Here is a 19396-nt window from a genome sequence, read left to right on the forward strand (position 1 = left end):
ATAACATCCCTCATGGCATATGGTAGATGCAGGAAACAGCTCTGGACACACTGTGCTGTGGACTTACACATAAGCTGTTACATGACTCTTCAAGAATACATTTGATGCCCTCCTACCACATTTTGGCAGTTACCTTATCATGTGGCTCTTGCAAGGTAGTCAGGATGTGCAATGCCGGCTGAGAATTGGTTTCCAGGTAATAATCCACCAACGTGTTTACAAGCATGGGACCACGGTCTAAATACAGAAAAGGGTAATTTATAACACTACTTCTTTTAACATTCTAAATTTACTTCAAATAGCTGGCTGGCACAAAGTTCAGGTGTTTCTTTATATGCTACCTAGAGTTTCATGAAGCATGTTGTTTGTGCCTCCCTACATTTGTTTGGGTTTAACAATAAAGTAATTCCAAACTTGCCTAAATATTCTAAAAGCATATGAAATGCTCTTTCATTTACTTATTATAATCACAAAAAGTTCATCACTATTGCTAAAAATTAGGACTGTATAAAGTATGTAAAAAATAAAAATATTAAATAAATAGTATGCAAAATTAAAGTGAAAGTCCTCCTCACCCCCTACCCCATCCCACTCTTCATGTGAACACCCTTAAGTTCAGCTTCCCTGCTGGTGTCTTCACTCACATAGCCACACAGACATGTTTGTGTGTCTGTTTTCTCTAACTTAACAATGTATGGCAGACACCTTTCTATGCCGGCATCTGGGACCTATTTCATCTTTTGACTGACTTCCCATTGCTCCACTGCACAGTTCTACATAATTAATTTAACCGTTCACCTATTGAAGGATACTTGGGCTTTCCAATGTTTCATTATATTTCACTCAAGGCAATAATGCAGATTCTTGGAGGTGGGCCAAATGATCTGTGTTTTTAACTTGACTGGCAGATACCACAAAAAGGCTGAACAATTTATAGTTCTGCTAACAGTGCCCATTTCTCAGATCAATATTTGACTTTTGTCAACCTGGTAGGCAAAAAAGGGTACTGCTTAAATTTTTAATTGTCTGATTAAAGAGAAACTGACTACTTTTCATATTAAAAACTACACACATAATTTACAGATGAAATACTCTGCTTAGATTTTGCTTTTAAATTCTCTGAGTAGGAGCAGAAGGTAGAGGGAGGTAAAATGAAATGAAAATGGCAAAAAAACTGTGAAGCTGGGCTCATGGGATTCCCTGTATGATGCTCACTTGTGTGTTTCTGTGACCAAAGGCTTAAAGCACTCGCAGCAGGAAACCACCAACGTATGCCCTCTTCTGGTGGTTTTACGAACTCCCTTCAAAGGCTGAAAACTTACTTGTCAGTCAGACCTTCTTGTGAGCAGATAAGCTAAAATGATGTTCCCCAGCTTACCAGAATTGAGGTTCTCTTTAAAGATAGCTGTCACATCATCACGTACGCCCAGGGTGGGGGAATCCAGCATGGAGAGCAGTTCCCCGATGTTCGCTGGCTGGGCCATTCTCTCGCTCGACTGTGCTGTGCTGGCTCCAGGACGTGCATTAAAGACTTGGACGGCTCTTCATCAGGGCTGCTACCAGACTGCGTGGAAAAGGAAGATGGATGGTGTGACAAATGTCCCCATTTTTCCTCACAAAAAACCACCTGCAAGACAAATCAGCACATGGGTTCAATGTAGTGAAAAGTTTGGCCAGAACTCTGAATAATTCTGTCTGTGACAAACGTATGAAGCAAGGAGAGCTCTACGGAATGCAGCAAAGAGAGCCGAAGACACTATACCATTCAGAACTGGTCACTGCAGCAAATAAACATTAGGCTTTAATGTCTCCCTCTACCTTGGCTTCTGGCTGAGGCTGTGTTTATGCTTCAAATGGATCTTAAAAATTGACAAAGTTTCCACAAAAAGAACTATAAGCATATTCGTCTCCTGGTGACCATCCCAATGTCTGAAAGTTAGAATAGCTAGTCTGGTCACAAGTTTGTTAAGTTCAATACCTGCAGTGAATCAGGGGTCATTTCTGTTTTACCACACACTCCTCATCCGAGACATCAATTGCATACCCAAAGTCTCACCGATGTGGACCATCGGTGCAAACCTCAGAAGCTCAGTTCTTCACAGAAGGGGAGCAACTGCCTTATCTTTATGTACAAAAAGCAGCTCATTCCCCAAGTGTTCCTACACAAATTTACAGCTGATTTCCACTGCCAATTTCAGTCTCTAAAACTGTATTTTTGGAAAGGAATAAAAGCTATCATTTATAAGACAGGCTCTGCATACCTTTCACAATCATCCTGTGTTATCTCTTTATACTACAGGGTGATTGGCACTCTGTCTGCATTGTGCAGGGAGGGAAACAGATCAAGCCCTTTACTCAGGGTCACAGAGCAAGGAAGAGGCAAAATCAGGGGAAACTTAGTATTTGAACCCAGATCTGACTCCAAGGTTCCAATCTCTAAATGTGATATTAGGTTGTCATTTTGATCATCACAGCAACTGTGAGGTAAACAGGAATTACCCTTATTTTATAAATGAGAATATGGCTACCCCAAAAAAGCTAAATAATTTTGCCAAGGTCACACAGTAACATTTAACTTCAATAGTCAAACTCCCAAGCCAATTATTAGATGTGTCTTTTGCAGCCATATAAAAACATCTTCCTATTTGCTTTCCTTTCAGTTAGTTAATGCAATGGTTCCTAAGCTGTAGTACACATCAAATCCACCAGGGATACTTATTAGAAGTGTAATGTTCTGTGCTCATTCCAAAATGGAATTTGGGGCTCAGTCATCTATATTTTCCTAAGGACCCCAGGTGATTCTTAAGTAGGTGATACTCAGGCTTGTTTGAGAAACACTGTGCTAAAGAAAGACCCAGCTAAACAGTTAAGCTTCATCTGCAAGGATGCCGAATTAACAGGGCCCCAAGAAACTGCCAGGCATTAACTCACTGTACTCTCATTTAACCATAACCTGGTGATAGACACTGATTGGGCTATTGGTGAATCAGGATTTGTTGAAAAAAAATCAACTGAAATGCCTCAATTCATTTCTGAAAGCAAATCATAAATGTAGGAAGTTGTTGGCTCATACCCCAAAGTATAAACCTTACAGTTAAATCGCAAAGGAAGTCAATTTCAAAGTGCTCAGAAATGTAGGACCACAACTGGCAAGAATCTACCGTAAAAGTACAAAACTGAAAATAGAAACGGACATCATCTTATTGTGAACTGGATTACATTTACAAATGAGGACCACACCACACTGTCAAGCCTCTCTGCGCTGCTCACTGAGGACTGAGTGAAATGAGGACGCAGAGGCTGGGCACAGCACCTGCTGCATGCTCTCACCGGGACGACACGTCATCATGAAAATCACCAGACAAAAGCTTGGGGTTGCCACTTTCAAGACAGCGTTTTAAGAGCCTATTTATCTATACAATCCCCATATTTATTTCTACTATGGGTAAATTGAAAATGATTCTCTGGGGCTGGGGATATAGCTCAGTTGGTAAAGTACTTGCCTCGAAAGCACAAGGCCCTGGGTTCAATCCCCAGCACCGCCAAAAAAAAAAAGAAAATGATTCTCTGAATTAGTGATAAAGAATGCAGTTCATAAATCTGAAAATATCCTGCTCCCAAGTTTGGTTTTATTCCAATAAAATTGCTACTTACCTACAAATCTAATAAGATTTTGTTTGCCTTCTGTGTATTCAAAAGACAGTAATGTCAGATCTGGTCTTCCAAATGCAAGCTGCCCCTGAGCACAGTGACAGGAGCTCAATTTTAAACAAAGATGGCACCCATCCAACCCAAGTGCTGACAGTCGGGGTTAAATGGCTACCTAGCATGTTTTTTAGTTTTTAACTGTAATTTAGGTGAAAAGTCCATTTTCTATGGTATTCCCTTTCCAAATGGTTTATAGAAGACAAAAATAAGGTTTTATTCTAAAACACATTAGAATATTTTTGGCAACAAGCTTTTTTTCCTTGGTTCTCAACTTTTTACCCATATTTCTTAATCCCCAGGAAAAACAGAAATCTTAGGCTTTTTGTGTAACTCCTTGTGTTGTACCTCAGTTCAAGCATTTCTGGTGTTCTAAAAAGTCCTCCTAAGAATTAAATTATAAGCTTTGGAATCAGTCCCATGATTGGAACATTTCTCTTTAAACTTATTCAACTATTTCTCAGGGCATACTAAGTCTCAGGGGTTAAACATGGAAGGCAGACTTCGTGCAAGGAAGAACTACGTGCTCTAGTGGAACAACGGACAAGGTTCAGAGGTTATGCAAAGGAGGGAAGGGAGCAGCTCTGCTGGACTCTGGGCTGGTGGACGAAGTACACACTTGATAAACACACCTCACAGTCTATGGCCGGCTGGCACCACAGACACACCAAAGCACCCACCTACAAATAACTAGGGAAGTCTCTTCCATTGTGGAAATAACCCACTATAAGAAAGAGCGTACAGAAACCTAAAGGCAATATCTGGGTGAATTTATGCTAAGCAACATTCCACTTTGTTTAATGTCGTGTCTGGTGGCTGCAAGCCATGGAAGAGTGCTATGGATGATGCTACCCATATTAGGAGCTATGACCTTCCATGCCCACTCCCCACTTCAAGTTCTGTTCTCTGCTAGGCTTCTAGATACTAATAAAAGACCATCACTGGTCTAAAGCAAACAGGTGACATTCTTAGCTCCCCAACACCCCATCCCCATATCTAGCCCATCAATAAACCCATTCATTTTGTTCTCCTTTGCCACCACCCCAGGTCAAGCTCCCACCATCTTTTTCTTGGAGACAAGAGATGAGCAGCGCCTCTTACTCTCTCCCTGCTGTATTCACGCTTCTCTACAATTCATTCACCATCAAACCCTAAGAAACTCTGAAACATAGAAATCAGAATCTATCACTCCCCTGTTTAAAATCATCCACTGGCTTCTCATGGAGCTAAGAAGAGCCAAACTCATGGGTGATGTACAAGATCCCACATGATCCAACCAGTTATTAATTCCTGAACCTCCCTCTGCCTCTTCATTTCCCTGTTATGGTTTGGATAGGTGTCTTCCCCCAAAGTGTGTAAATGCCAGAGGTGAAATGATTAAATCATGAGAGCCCAATCAGTGGATTAACCTATTTGATAGATTAATAATTTGAATGAAATAACTGGCTGGCCATGGACGCAGGTATAGTGTGGTTAGACAAAATTAGGCTATGGGGGCGTGACTTGGGGTTCTCCTTGATTCCTTGCATTCTTTCTCTGCTTCCTGGTTATAATGAACTGAGTAACTGTCCTCTGACACGCCCTTCCACCATGCTGATTCACCTCAGGCCCAGAACAATGGAGTTGGGCAACCATGGACTGAAACATCTGAAACTGTGAGCCCAAAATAAGTTTTTCCTTATTGATTTCTAAGTTGTTCTTTTCAGGTAATTTGGTCACAACAATGAAATGCTAACACACCCTGCTCTCAAGTATCCAGTCCTGATCATTTCAAACACATTAAAACTGGTCCTGGCTCAAAGCCTTTGCACTTGGTGTTCTATGCCTGGAATGCTCTCCTCTGGTATATCCTTGTGTAGCTGACTCAGGTCTCTGCCTACAATGTTGGCATTTCTGAGTTGCCTCTGCTAACCATCTGATCTAAAACAGCAGGGGGACTCACAGTTACAATGTTGGAATAAAATATATTTTCTAATCATGAGGAACCTCTTAAAAATTGTTTATTATTATAATTATTACACATACTATTATACCAATTAATGGTTTCACTGTGGCATTTCCATACATGCACAGGTGGAGCTTTGATCATGCTCTCTCTTCCTTTACCTCCCCTTTTCCACCCACCCTATCCCCAGCAAGATCCTAATATTCCCTCTTTAACTTTGTTTCCACACATGAGAGAAAATGCAATATTTTTCTGGTCTGGCTTATTTCACTTATCACAATGTCTTCCACAATGTTTTCCTGCAAATGGCAGAATTTCTTTATGGCTGAATACTCCATTGTATACACATGCCATGTTTTTTTAATCCATTCATCTGCTGAAGGGCACCTAGGCTGATTCTATATCTTGGCTACTGTGAATGGTGACACAATAAACATGGGTACACAGATGTCTCCTTTACTCCTTCAGATCCGTACCCAGGAGTTACAGTTGAGTCATATAGTAGTTCTGTTTTTAGTCTTGAGGAACCGCCACACTGTTTTCCATAGTGGCTGTACTGATTTACATTTCCACAACCAGTGTTCCTTTTTCTCCATAACCTCACCAGCATTAATTTTTTTTAATAACAGTCATTATAACTGGGATAAGATACAATCTCTATGTAGTTTTGATTTGCACTTCCCTGATGGCTGAAGATATTTATGGAGTATTTTTTCATATAATTATTGAACATTTGTAAATTCTCAAGTGTCTATCCAGATCGTCCATATAATAATAGATTATTTTGTTTTGGTTCCGTTTTTTGATTTCTCTCTACATTTTGGATGCTAATCCTGTCAGACGAATAACTGGCATTCTGTGGGTTGTTTCTTTACTCTGATGATGGTTTGTGGAGTGCAGTTTTTTTAATTTGAGGTAGTCCCATTTATCAATTCTTGTTTTTGTCTCCTGGGCTACCAAAGTCCTTTCAGGAAATCATTGCCTGAGCTCATATCTCACAGTATTGCCTGCTTTCCTCCAGCAGTTCCAAAGATTCAGATCGTACAGTAAGCTCTTTGACCAAGTTGACTTTTGCATAGGATGAGCGACACAGCATCAGTCTTCTACACATGCATGCTGTTTTCCAGCACCCTTTGCTACACAGGCTCTCCTTTCTCTAATGTACATTTTTAGCACCTCTGTCAAGAATCAAATGACTAAAGATGAATGGATTTGTTTCTGGGTCTTTTATTCTGTTCACTGGACTACAAGTCTGTTTTTATTTCTATAGCTCTGTAGTTAGTTTTGAAATCAGGCATTGTGATGCCTTCAGCATTGTTCCTTTTACTCAGGATTACTTTAGCTATTTAAGGTCTGTTTAGTTTCCATGGGAATTTTAGAATTTTCTTCCCCTAGTTCGGTGAAGAATGTCACTTATAATTTGACAGAAATCACACTAAATCTGCAGATCACATTGGGTAGTTTTAACAAAATTAATTCTCCCAATCGGTGAATATATGCTGTCTTTCCACCTTCAAAAGTCTTCTTTAATTTCTTCAGTGCTTTGTAATTTAATTGTGGGTTTTTCACATCTTTAGATTTATTTCTAGGTATCGTCTCTCTCTGTGTGTGTGTGTGTGTGTGTGTGTGTGTGTGTGTGTGTGTGTGTGTGTACTATGAATGGGAGAGCTTTCCTGACGTCTTAGCAAGTTTATAACTGGAGTGTACGTTGAGTTTGTGTCCTGCTACTTTACTGAAACTGCTTATCAGCTCTAAGTCTTTTGGTGGAGTCTTTAGGGTTTTCTATGAATACATTCATATCATATGCAAACAGGGACAACCTGACTTCCTCTCTTCCAATTCATATGCTATTTATTTCCCTCTTGACTGATTTTTCTGGCTAGAAACTCTAGTAATATATTGAATAAGAACCGTAGGAATAGACACCCTTATTGTAAACCTGATCTTAGAGGAAGTGCTTTCAGTTTTCCTCTATCCAGTATATTGGATACTGGTTTGTCATATAGAGTCCTTATTATGTTGTGATACAATCCTATATTTATGCAGCTTTTATCATGAAAGGATACTGAATTTCATCAAAGGCTTTTGGTACAATTATTGAAAATGATTATGGTGGGGTGCTGTTGTTATTGCTTTGTTTTTGTTTTTGTTTTGTGGTGCTGGGGATTGAACCCAGGGCTTCATGCATATAAGGTAAGCACTCTATCACTGATCCACTTACCCAGATCTGATTATGTGGTTTTATCCTTGATTATGCGCTAGATTACATTTATTGATTTGAATACGTTGAACCATCATAAGAAAACCAACTTGATCACGGTATATGATCTTTTAAATGTGTTACTGAATTAATTGAGGACCTTTGAATCTTAGTTCACCAGGGATACTGGTCTGTAATTTTCTTTCTTTGTTGTGTCCTTGACAGGTTTTGATAGCAGGATAATACTGGCTTTGAAGAATGAGATTAGAAGGGTTCCTTCCCTTTCGATTTTATGGAAGAGTCTGAGGAACTCAAACTTAAGTCTGGTATAATTCAGCAGTGAATTCCTCTAGTCCTGGACTTTGCTTTCTTGGAAGATTTTTTAATTACTGCTTCAATTTCATTAGTTTTCATTGATCTATTTTTATATTCTCGATTCAATTTCAGTAGATTATACAGAAATGTGTTCATCTAGATTTTCCAATTTATTGGCATATATTTTTGGGTTTTTTTCTCCCACATTTTTTATTGGTGCATTACAGTCATATATAATGATGGAATTCGTTGTTACATATTCATACATGCACACAACAGTCATGGTTTTTCAAAATATTCCTTAATGATCCTTTGAATTTCAGTGGTATCTATTGTAATAACTCCTTTTTCATCTCTAATTTTATTTGGATCTTTATTCTTTTGGGTTAGGTAAAAGTTTGTCAATTTTGTTTATCTCTTCAAAGAACAAACTTATATTCATTGATCCTTTGATTATTCTTTTAGTCTCTATTTCATTTATTTCTGCTCTGATCTTTGCTGATGATTTCTAGTTTCATGCCACTGTGATTAGGTCAGATACAAGGAATTATTTCAATTTTTTTTAATTTAGTAAGACTTGCTTTGTAGCTTAATAAATGGTCTTATTTTGGAAAAAGCTCCATGTGCTAATGTGAAAAAATGTATATTCTACACCTGTCGGATGGAACATTCTATAGATGTCGGTTAAGTCCTCTTGATCTACAATGTCATTTAACACTGATGTCTCTAGTTTGCTGTTCTTTGGATAATCTATCTACTGGTGACAACAGAATATCAAAGTCACCCACTAGTAGTATCTGGAGGGCCTATCTTTACTTTTTATGTCTAGTAATATTTGTTTTATGAAATTGGATGTTCTGAAATTTATTACATATATAGTTGTTATATCTTCCTGATGTATTGTTTCTCTGGTAAATACATGGGAACATGGTTTCTTCCAACTGATTTTGTCAGATATATGTATAGCTACTCTTGCTTGCTTTCTGATTCCATTTGGTTTAGATTATCCTTTTTTCATCCTTTCAGTCTATGCAAGTCTTCGCAGGTGAAGTGAGTTTCTTGTATGCAGCATATTACTGGGTCTAATTTTTTTAAATACATTCAGTCAGTTTGTGTCTTTTAATTGAAGAATTAAAATCATTTCACAAGCCAGGCTCAGTGCTGCATGCCTATAATCCCAGTGACCTGGGACACTGAAGCAGGAGGATCGCCAGAGCCAGGCCAGCCTCAGTGATTTAATGAGACCTCTCTCAAATTAAAAAGGCTGGGGTTGTAACTCAGTGGGAGAGTGCCCCTGGATTGAATCCCAAGAAAAAGGGGGAGGTAGAGGGGGGAAGGAAGGAGAGAAAGAGTAAGAGTTAGTTTACATTCCATTATTATTGAAAGATTGCCTTCTGCTGAGAAATTTAACCACATTGTAGAAAGTTCTGCCCCCGCAACCCCCATCACATCTATTAGGAATTCTAAATGCCTGGATATTCATGTCTTTCCCAATATTTGGGAACTTTCTGCTATTACTTCACTGAACATGTTTTCTATGCCCTCAGCATATAGTTTTCTCCTTCTGACATACTAATTATATGAACATTTAATTTTTAATGGTGTCCTGGAGATACTATATGTTCTCTTTGTCCTTTTTTTTTTTTCTTTCCTTTATTGTGTTTGAATATAATATTTTGGAAGAGTTATCTTCAAGTTCCAATATTATTCTGCTTCATCTGGTCTGTTAAGATTTTCAATTGAGTTTTTTTTTAATCTGTTTACTGAGCTTTTGATTTCTAGATTTGTTTCTTTTTCAAAATATCCATCTCTACTGAATTGTTCATTCATATCCTGCATTGTCCTCCTTAATTCATCTGTTTGTTTATATTCTCTTGGATTTAACTGAGCTTTTAAAAAAATCATTCTTTTGAATTTTATTCATTTCAGTATGTTTAGAATCTGTTACTATGGAGTTATGAACTTTAGGAGCAACATATTATCTTGTTTTTCCATATTTCTTGTGCATCTATATTGAGATCTATACATGGGATGGAGATCTTTTCTATTTTAATGCAGTGGCCTTATCATATGTACCTTTCTTCTGCCAGTGTGACCTGGAGTATAGGTTTGTTGTATAATATTAAGTTTACTTCCAACTGCACTCTACAGAATAATTGCCCTGTAGTCTCTCTGGTTGATCTGTGGGTTTGGGAACAGAGTGTACCATATCAGGATTGGGGAGACCCATTGTACTGGAAGACTTGGAAGGCTGGGGACACTCTGGTACTTCAGACAGATGTGGTGTGAGCAGCACAGTATGTGGGATGTACTCTGTGTTTACTCCTATTATAGGAGTGATAGCCTCTATCAGGAATTGGGGGTTTACCCATAGTTATTGCTTGAAAGCAATTCTGATGCTGGTTCCTGAAGTTGTGTTGAAGGGTCTGAAGCTTTTGTCCTGTGACTGGAGACTGGGGCAAATCTAGCTACTTCACAGGAAGGGAAAGGTATAGGAATCACAGTTGCCTAACTATGGGACTCACCTCCAGATTTATCAACCCTTGTTATGGTTTAGATATGAGGTGTCCCCCAAAGGCTCCTATATGAGACAATGCAAGAAAGTTTAGAGGTGAAACGACTGAGTTATGAGAGCCTTAACCTACTCAGTGCATTAATCTAGTTGAATGGATTAACTGGGTGGTGACTATAGATAGGTGTAGGGTGAGGCTGGAAGAGGTGGTTCTCTGAAGGCATGACTTTGGGGCATGTATTTTGTCCCTGGTAAAAGCAATGGTCTCTCTGCTTCTTGATTGACATATTCTGAGCTGCTTCCCTTCTCCATACCTTTCTGCTATATGATGTTCTGCCTCACATCAAGATCAGAACAATGGGAGTTCACAGCTATGGACTGAAACCTCTGAAACTGTGAACACCAAATAAACTTTTCCTCCACTAAATTTGTTCTTGTCAGGTCTTTTGGTTACAGTGTCAAAAACAGCCCTACTCAATCTGATCAGGTGTGGCTGTGATCAATGTAGAGGACCTGTATAGATATAATGTCATCAACCATTGCTTTTCCTCTCTGCTTCTATATGGGGTTAGTAGCCCAGGAGCCAGACCTCGGTCTCCCACTATGAGTGGCCAACCTGTGGGTAGATCAATAGCCAGGAGTTTTTGTTCCCCCACCTTCCCTCCCTTTTCTTTAAATACAGTGTCTTCCAGGATTCCAGCAGGAACAGGGATGGTCACAGATGGGCCTAATTCCTGAGTTCACTTGTACCAAATTTACACTCTACAACTGGTCATCATATTTGATCTTACAGAACACTCATGATCTTGACAAAGATGGAAAGTAGGGATTTAGCAAAGTTCAATATCAATATTTACATTCATCCCAAATGTGATAATTGGCTTTGGCCTTCATCTGCGGAAGGTCGGAAGGTTGAACACTTATCTGCCTCAGTGGTAATTCTAGCATCCTTGACCTTGTATGTGTGATAAATAATTTTATGTTCATGCCACTACCTTATACCTTATATAAAACATTAATAATGTGGATAAGAAATGAATTTAAAATGTTAATCAGAATGTTTAATGGTAAGTCAACACCTGAGTATTCAATTTCATATAAAGTGAAACACCCAAGTCCTAATCTTAACCCTCAGACAAGTCCTGTGTCTTATAAGTTGAAATTCTGTCAGTGTAAATATAAAAGTTATATTTCTTATGAAAGTGAAGGCTTCAATTAATGATATTTGAGTTTTATATTAAAAATATCTTTTAAATCACTAAATATTAGGAATATTAAGAGTGGTTTGGGTAAGTAACTTTGCAAGTAACATTATATGCTCTTTTGTCAAATGTTTATAACATTTTATAACAAATGTTTATATGTACATGTATGATTACACAAATGGTATGAATCTACATCATGTACAACCATAGAAATGAAATGATGTGCCCCATTTGTGTACAATGAATGAAAATGCTCTCTGTAAAACATAAAAAAATAATTTAAAAGAAAAAAATGTTTATAACAATTTAAACAACTCAGTTACAAAACAAATGCTAAATTATATGTTTGTTTGTTTGTTTATTTGTTTTTGGTAAGAGGGACTGAACCCAGGGGCACTTAACCACTGAACTACATTCCCAGTCCTTTTAATTTTTTATTGTGAGACAGGGTCTCACTAAGTTGCTGAGGTTGGCTTTGAACATGCAATCCTCCTGCCTCAGCCTCCTGACCTGGTAGGATTATAGGCGTGTGCCACTGCACCTGGCTGCTAAAGTATACCTTAAGTCTAACTTTCATTGATCTGTCCTACATAAATAACCTTAAAGAACTGTATTTAATTTGCAGTCTTGCAATCAAAGATTCACATTTGACTAGTTCCCATCCTGTGAGGATGAATTAAAATAAAATGTTGACCTTTTAATCTCAACTTCGTGTTAAAACAAATTTAAACAAAAAAATTCTATAATCACAATTAACAACATCCATAAGTCATTTTTAAGTTAAACATAGAGGCCCTAGGTTCAACCACTGGCATGACAAAAAAGCAAAGCAAAGCACAACAAAAAAGAATGCCAAAGGTATGAAGAAAAAACTGTTAAGAAAAAAAATGAAAATACCCAAACACATTTTGTCTTCACTAAACAAATTTTAAATACACTTCACAAAAATGCAAAAATGCTACAAGACAGTTTCTTGCAGTTTTTTGGCGGGGATGAGGAAGTACTGGGAATTGAACCCAGGGCCTGGTGCATGCTAGAGAAGTACTGTTCCCCTAAGCTGCATTTCCAGCCCAATTTCTTATAGTTTTTTGAGTCCATGGAGGCAAAGCATCCACAAAGAGATTTGTCAAAACAACTGCTAAAGGTGGCCAGCATCTTTTAGTAGGTGAAGATGAAGGATCTTTGAGGCCTTCCAAGTTATGAATCTCAGGTAGAAGGATGCTTCTAAAAAAACTTCCACTGGAAACTCTCCTGAATGCCGCTTTGTCCAAGGCTGATGATGGGACCAAGTATGCCAGCCAGAGAGGTACCACAAATGGCTAACAGAGACTGCAGGACAGCCCAGCAGGTAGTTGCACTCCCCAAGGGCTTTTCCTACCCTTGAATTTTAAACTCTGAAATCATAACTACTAAAATGTAATATAACAACAATCATGAAAGATGTTTTAATAAAAATCTAAGATTTATTTTTATATCCCAGAATTTACATTTTATGATAGTGTTACTCCACTTGGGTATCAATGATCTGATTGACCATGATTTTGGGTTCAAGTTCATACTCAATGAACTTCTTAAATTAAAAAAAAAAAAAATTTAAAAAGGAGTATTAAAAAAACCCACAAAATTTGGAAATGAAAAGTCAAACTTAGAAAGCTTTCCCCACTTATGAAAGAACAATACTTCCTTTAACCTACAATCTGTAGTAAGTCCTTGTTTATAAACCAACATGGATCTTGAAGGCACAAATCCTAGCCTTACTTGACAATTCCTATGACACAGGTGAGGTGACAGTGATTAGTAAGTGGCAACCCACTGGACCACAAAACTCACATTAGCAGTCTATGCACAAAGACAGCAGATCAAACACCTCCCTGTCTTCCCTATGCCCTTCCAGTATATACACAACTCTGTTACAATGGGCATTCTTGATGGTAAACTTGAAATTACAGTTCATTAATCAGTTAGGTCACTAAGACTAAACTTAGATCTGCAAAAATGTCAGAGCCCCAATATTTATGAAGCACATATTCTGGGGGTTTGAAAATCCTTCAATTCCTAAAAAAAAAAAAAAAACAATAAAATATATAATTTACCCCCCCCCAAAACCAATTTAAGACCATTAATAGATATAGACACATTAAGATGTAAATGCTCAGCCAGGTGTGGTAATCCTAGCAGCTCGGGAGGCTGAGATAGGAGGATCATGAGTTCAAAGCCATGAGGCCCTAAGCAACTCAAATAAAATACAAAAAAGTGCTTGGGATGTGGCTCAGTAGTTAAGCACCCTTGGATTCACTCCCCAGTACCAAAAAAAAAAAAAAAAAGATATAAATGCTCACTCACTAGCTCAGGGGTTCTCCTCCCAGGATGGACATTGTAATCATGTGCTGAGCTAACAAAAACTTGAAGCCCACTCCGAGCAGGTTAAGGACAGGGGTCCAGACATCACATTTGGTTTATTGATATAAGTCAAGTGGATTTCTAAGCCTCAGGGTCGAGAACCTGCATGGTTAAATGCCATGCCATGGCACAAAGGCCTCAATTTAATTAATGGTTAGAATCAGACTTTGCTGCTACACAAAACCTATTTATATCATAGGTCCACCATGGGACTATAAAGATGACCTCAGGAAAGTTATATAGCATTTTGAGCCCAATTCCTCACCTGTGAGATGTGGTTACACCAGAAGCATGCTGTGAAGAAAACAAATAACACATAGGATGTACCAAGCACAGTGCCTGGCACGGAGCATGCAATTCGTAAATCAGCAGTCATTTGACTAATTATTTCAAGTCACAGAGGCGTCAGTGCCTGGCAAGCAGCTAAAACCATAAATGTTAAATCCTTGAATGCAAAGAAGCACCTGCTACTAATATACTGTGGACAAGGTAAATAATTCCATTCCACCTTCCCCTGACCACTGGACTGAGTTTATACCTTACCTGTTCTGAGGATAATTGGTACTTCGGTTTCCAGTGTTCTCAACTTGGTGTCTTTCATGGTCACTGGAGGGAAAACACACACAGACAAATATGTGCATAACAGTCTTACAATGGAGTAATGTTCATCTGGTACAACTCCTTCCTACTCCATTCTGACAGAGGGCCATCTGGTTTCTACTGGAATGAACACTTATAATTATTGGAAGCATGTGCCTCTGCATTTCTGAGCAGCTCATTGCTGGAAAATTCTTTATATGTGCTGAACTTGTAATCTCTGCCTTTTGTAAACCATTAGAACTATAGGGGAATGGGTAAGAGAAGCTCTAGTACAAGTTCAAGTTGAAATCCAAGTTCTGCCACTTATTAGCAGTATAACTTTTAGCTATTTTATCTTAAGTCTCTAATGTCTGACCTTGAGTTACCTCACCTGTAAAGTGAGAATAATAGCATCAACCTCATAAGGCCATGCTAAGATGAATTGAGATGATACATCCGACTGGAGGACTGTGAGGCAGTTCCACAGGAAGGATGGTCAGAGGCACAGAGCACTGGGGGGCCTGAACTGCCTTCTCACCCACCAAATTCCTTTCCCTCCCTACACCCTGGCTTACACACCTTTCAATTTCTCAGCCAAGCTGCATCACATCCCCACCTGAGGATCATGTGCACCTGTCCCTGTGCCGTGCCACCTCCTAAACCAATTCTTTATCTTAAAAGTCTCAGCTTGAACATTCACTTCATCAGAGAAGCCTGCCCAGGGCTCGTCTCCCCCACACTCCCACCTCCAGACTAGGTCTTTGTATTCCTTACTGCAACCCAATTAGTAAGTGGGATTAGTTGTTGAACATATCTCCCTCACTAAGTTGCACTGTGAAGAGACTGTAGCTGATTCAATACTCTAGCAGCTACCACGGTATCTGGCACTTGTTGACTAACAAAATATTTCTTAGATAAATGTACAAAGCCTAATTCTGCCTTTAAACAGCAGTAAGTCTAATCCTTTTACCTGACAGGCATAAAATATTTGTGAACAGCTATCTCTCAACTTTCTTCTTCTTTCTTTCTTCCTCTGTCGAATTATCTCATTATCCATGTTAAATGAGTATATATAAATATATTCCAGTCTGCTTTAACAGAGGGCATCTGTTTGGGACATCGAGGTCTATCTTGGCACTCAAGAGGCAAATGTACTCAGTTCAGGTCTGTAAGATCTCATAGCTTCCTTGATCACCATTCCTGGCTGATATGCAATTTGGAAAGGGGGGCCTCATATACTGTATACACCAATTGCACTGAACACAGAAGAGCCTAGAAACAAACTCTAAGATATAAAACCCTGATCAAAGTCAAACAAGAGGACAGAGCAACTCTCTAACAATTAAAGCCTCTCACTCCAGATGACAGGGTAATTAGAGTTCCACGTAGAGCATATTCAGGGCATTCATGCCAATGGTCCTCAGCAGTCCCTGCAAGCATGTGAGGTCACTGCTGCAGGCGCCAGCCCTTCAGAGAAATCAGTCAAACTTTGCTGACAGGGAATGGTGACTGGCCACCCTTATTCCACTGAGCCAGAAAGCTGCAATTGGTGCTGTGTCCTCTATCTCAGAATTCTAAAATCAGCTGTTAGCCCAGGGAGTCACACTGACTTCCTCTTGCAACTAATCCCAGTTGGATTTTTACCTGAAAAGAAAAATCTAAGGAAAGGGTAAAATTAGGATACACCAAGCCCACCCAGCCAGGATCACAGTACTAGATAGTGGCACTACCAGTAGAAAGCAAAAAGGTTTGGTTCAATGCTCAATATTAAGACTCAACATCTTAATCATCACACTTAAAAAAAAAAAAAAAGTAATGGGATTTGACATAATTTCCCATGCTGTCACCATTATTTATATTTTTATGTGTCCATTTACTTATTCACTAATATATAAACCCTGTCCTTTGGGAGTACTACTGGGTACCACCATTCAGGTCAATGAAGTGAGATATAATGTGTGAACCTCCCACCTGGAAGTGAGGGATACTGATGTTAACACCTGTCAGAACATAATAAAATCAACTCACATTCTTATAAAACCAAATAAAAAAGAAACATATCCCAAAAGCTAGGTTTCTCCCTATTTGATATCAGATCCAAAAGTTGTGTTCTCACCTACATGCAACATTGTTACTTCACTTCTATAAGCAGTCTTTCTGAATAAAGGGCAGGTTTGAGGGGAAAGATGAGGGCTCCATGCTTTGGTATTTTTCAATTAAACAGAAGGAACATAGAAGCCCATTTGTTTCCACAGTTCATCTAATTAGTTTCATTCTGTAGGTGCTTGTAGATAGACAACAAAAATGCCCGGGAACACGTGTAATAGCCACAGACAGCTGTCATGAGCAGAATCTGCATCTGCCCTAGGCAAAATGAATTATGAGCTCTGTGAGGGCTAAGAGCTAGGTACAACTTTATGAAATGCTAGTGGCAGGCACCCAAAATGCCTTTAATAAGTATTCTAGCTGAAATTATGCGATGAATATTCAGACATTTGGAAAACGAGTGTTGTGATGTGTAGCCTAGAAAGTAACCCCCAGGCCTCCCAAGGACTGTGACATAAAAAAGGTAACTGTATATCAAATCCCCTAACAGAGCTTTGTATACATTTGTCTATAAAGTGCAAAGGCAACTGCAGATATGTGAAGGCAGGTATCTCTTCACTATAACTTGTTTCCTATATTCAAGTTTTTAGCTTCAAGAATTCAAAGACAGGGCTGGGGATATAGCTCAGTAGGCAGATGCTTGCCTTGCATGCACAAGGCCCTGGGTTCAATTCCTAGCACCACAAAAAAAAAAAAAAAAAAAAAAAAAAAAAAAAAATCCAATGACAATTCAGACACAGTTCACACACACAGATGGACTACTTCATCATAAAGTACAATCTAGATAGAGCAGATATGTGGCTCAGGAACTCTCAGGTGATTTCTTACAGTAATATTCTAACAATTTAACCAAGTTGCCTTTAGCACTAATGCATTCAAAAAAGGTAAGATACTTGTCCAAGTTTTTCTTCTTATGGATGCACAGAAGGAAGGGGTAGGAAATACTGCTGTACTTAGTAGTGAGAATAAAACAGCTGATGGCCAAAGGTGCCAAAAGGTGTAGGCAAGAATGATTTAAAATGCCTCAGCAGTTGTAGTCTCTTCTCAAGGTCACAGAAGCTGGAGCAGGAGAGCTCCAACTTGCCAGGCTCTCTATTCAAAATTTCTGTTCTTTGGGGCCTCTGACAGTTCACTAAAGTTTATACCTTATTCCAAAGGTGATGAATCCTCTAGTAATGTGCCTGTAGGGCCAGAGATTGATTTTTGGTAAGGTGCATCTCTTCCAATAATATTACTTACTTTCTGATTTCCTACTAGCATGAATGAAATTATTTACCAAGCAATATAGTCCAAGGAGATACCATTCATGTTTAATAGAGTTGCCACGCACAAATGTGATCGAACTGAGATTTCTGTAGATTTCAAGTTTAAAGGACCAAAATAGAAATATTTTAGGGCAGAAAGACACCAGGTGTGATGGTCTAGAACAGTGGTTCTCACACCACCAGCATTAGCATCACCTGGGAATTTGTCAGAAATGCAAATTCTTGGGCCCTGCCCCAGATCTCTGAATCAAAAACTGAGGGAAGGAAGGCTCTGAAGTGATTCTGATGCCCACTGAGATTAAGAATCAGTGGCCTACAAAGAAGAAAGAGGGAAGAAGGCAAGAAATGTCATTCATTCATTCATTCATTCACATCTGCTTTGAAGCTCAAAAGGGGAAAAAAATGTATGTAAACCTTGGGAAACTAATGGAATTCTGCCAGATGCAAAGGTGTCAGCACAGACTGAATGCCAAGCCTGAGAAGCACTTTGCAGGTTGTATATCCATTTCTTTACCTCTCTCTTTTACTGTGGTGTCTAAGGTTTAATTTCCAGTAAAGTGTAAAAATTTTTCCAATACAAAAGTTCAGTAAGAAGATTCATGATGTAAATAGTACACGAGTTCACTTTGAAAAGACTTAGGCCTTGCTACCTACTGGTTTAAAGAAACTTGTTTTGTAAAGCCCACCTCCTTTTTCAAAAGCAATAATTCATCCGAAATCACTGGCTCGGTTTTAAGCTTTGTCCACGAAGTCTTAGACATTATATCCAAAATTCCGTGTCTATATGCATTTTTTGGTGATAACTGGACACAAAGGGTTGAAGGAGGGGCATTAGTTCATAGCTTTTTATAGATTTTTATAAGAAGTAAAACCTGCCCCCACCAAAGTTAAAAACCCCTGGCCTATGAGTTAATTAGGAGATGAATAGATCAGATAGTTTATCACAGTGCAAGATTAAACACTGGGGTTCTAGAGTCAACCAATTAGTTCATATCCCAGCTCTATCACTGAATAAGAGACCTTAGGCAACTTCCTTCATATCCCCTAAACCTTCAATTCCTTTCCTACTCTGCCCTCTTAAGGCTGTACAAAGAGTAAACAGGATTAGACATGTAAAAAGCTTAGCACAATGTTTGGCACATAAGCACTCTATATAATCTTTCT

The 19396-nt window shown here is 38.7% G+C and overlaps 1 protein-coding gene across 7 annotated transcripts in view; it reads right to left on the reverse strand.

Moving 5' to 3' along the window:
* Positions 1-19396, reverse strand: part of TSC1 (TSC complex subunit 1) — a 54831-nt gene that overhangs the window by 31001 nt on the left and 4434 nt on the right. For 4 of the 7 annotated variants that reach the window (XM_079111694.1, XM_079111689.1, XM_079111688.1 and 1 more), the window contains exons 2-4: positions 14826-14888; positions 1379-1564; positions 134-237 (exon numbers count right to left, since the gene is read on the reverse strand). In XM_079111694.1, coding sequence (XP_078967820.1) covers positions 134-237; positions 1379-1484 — 210 coding nt within the window. In that variant the 5' untranslated portion in view covers positions 1485-1564; positions 14826-14888. Of the gene's footprint in view, positions 1-133; positions 238-1378; positions 1628-14825; positions 14889-19396 lie in introns of all 7 variants that reach the window. The other 3 variants (XM_079111692.1, XM_079111691.1, XM_079111693.1) reach the window with 2 other exon arrangements.

This window comes from Sciurus vulgaris (genome assembly GCF_902686455.1).
Source record: "Sciurus vulgaris genome assembly, chromosome: 15".
NCBI lineage: Eukaryota > Metazoa > Chordata > Mammalia > Rodentia > Sciuridae > Sciurus > Sciurus vulgaris.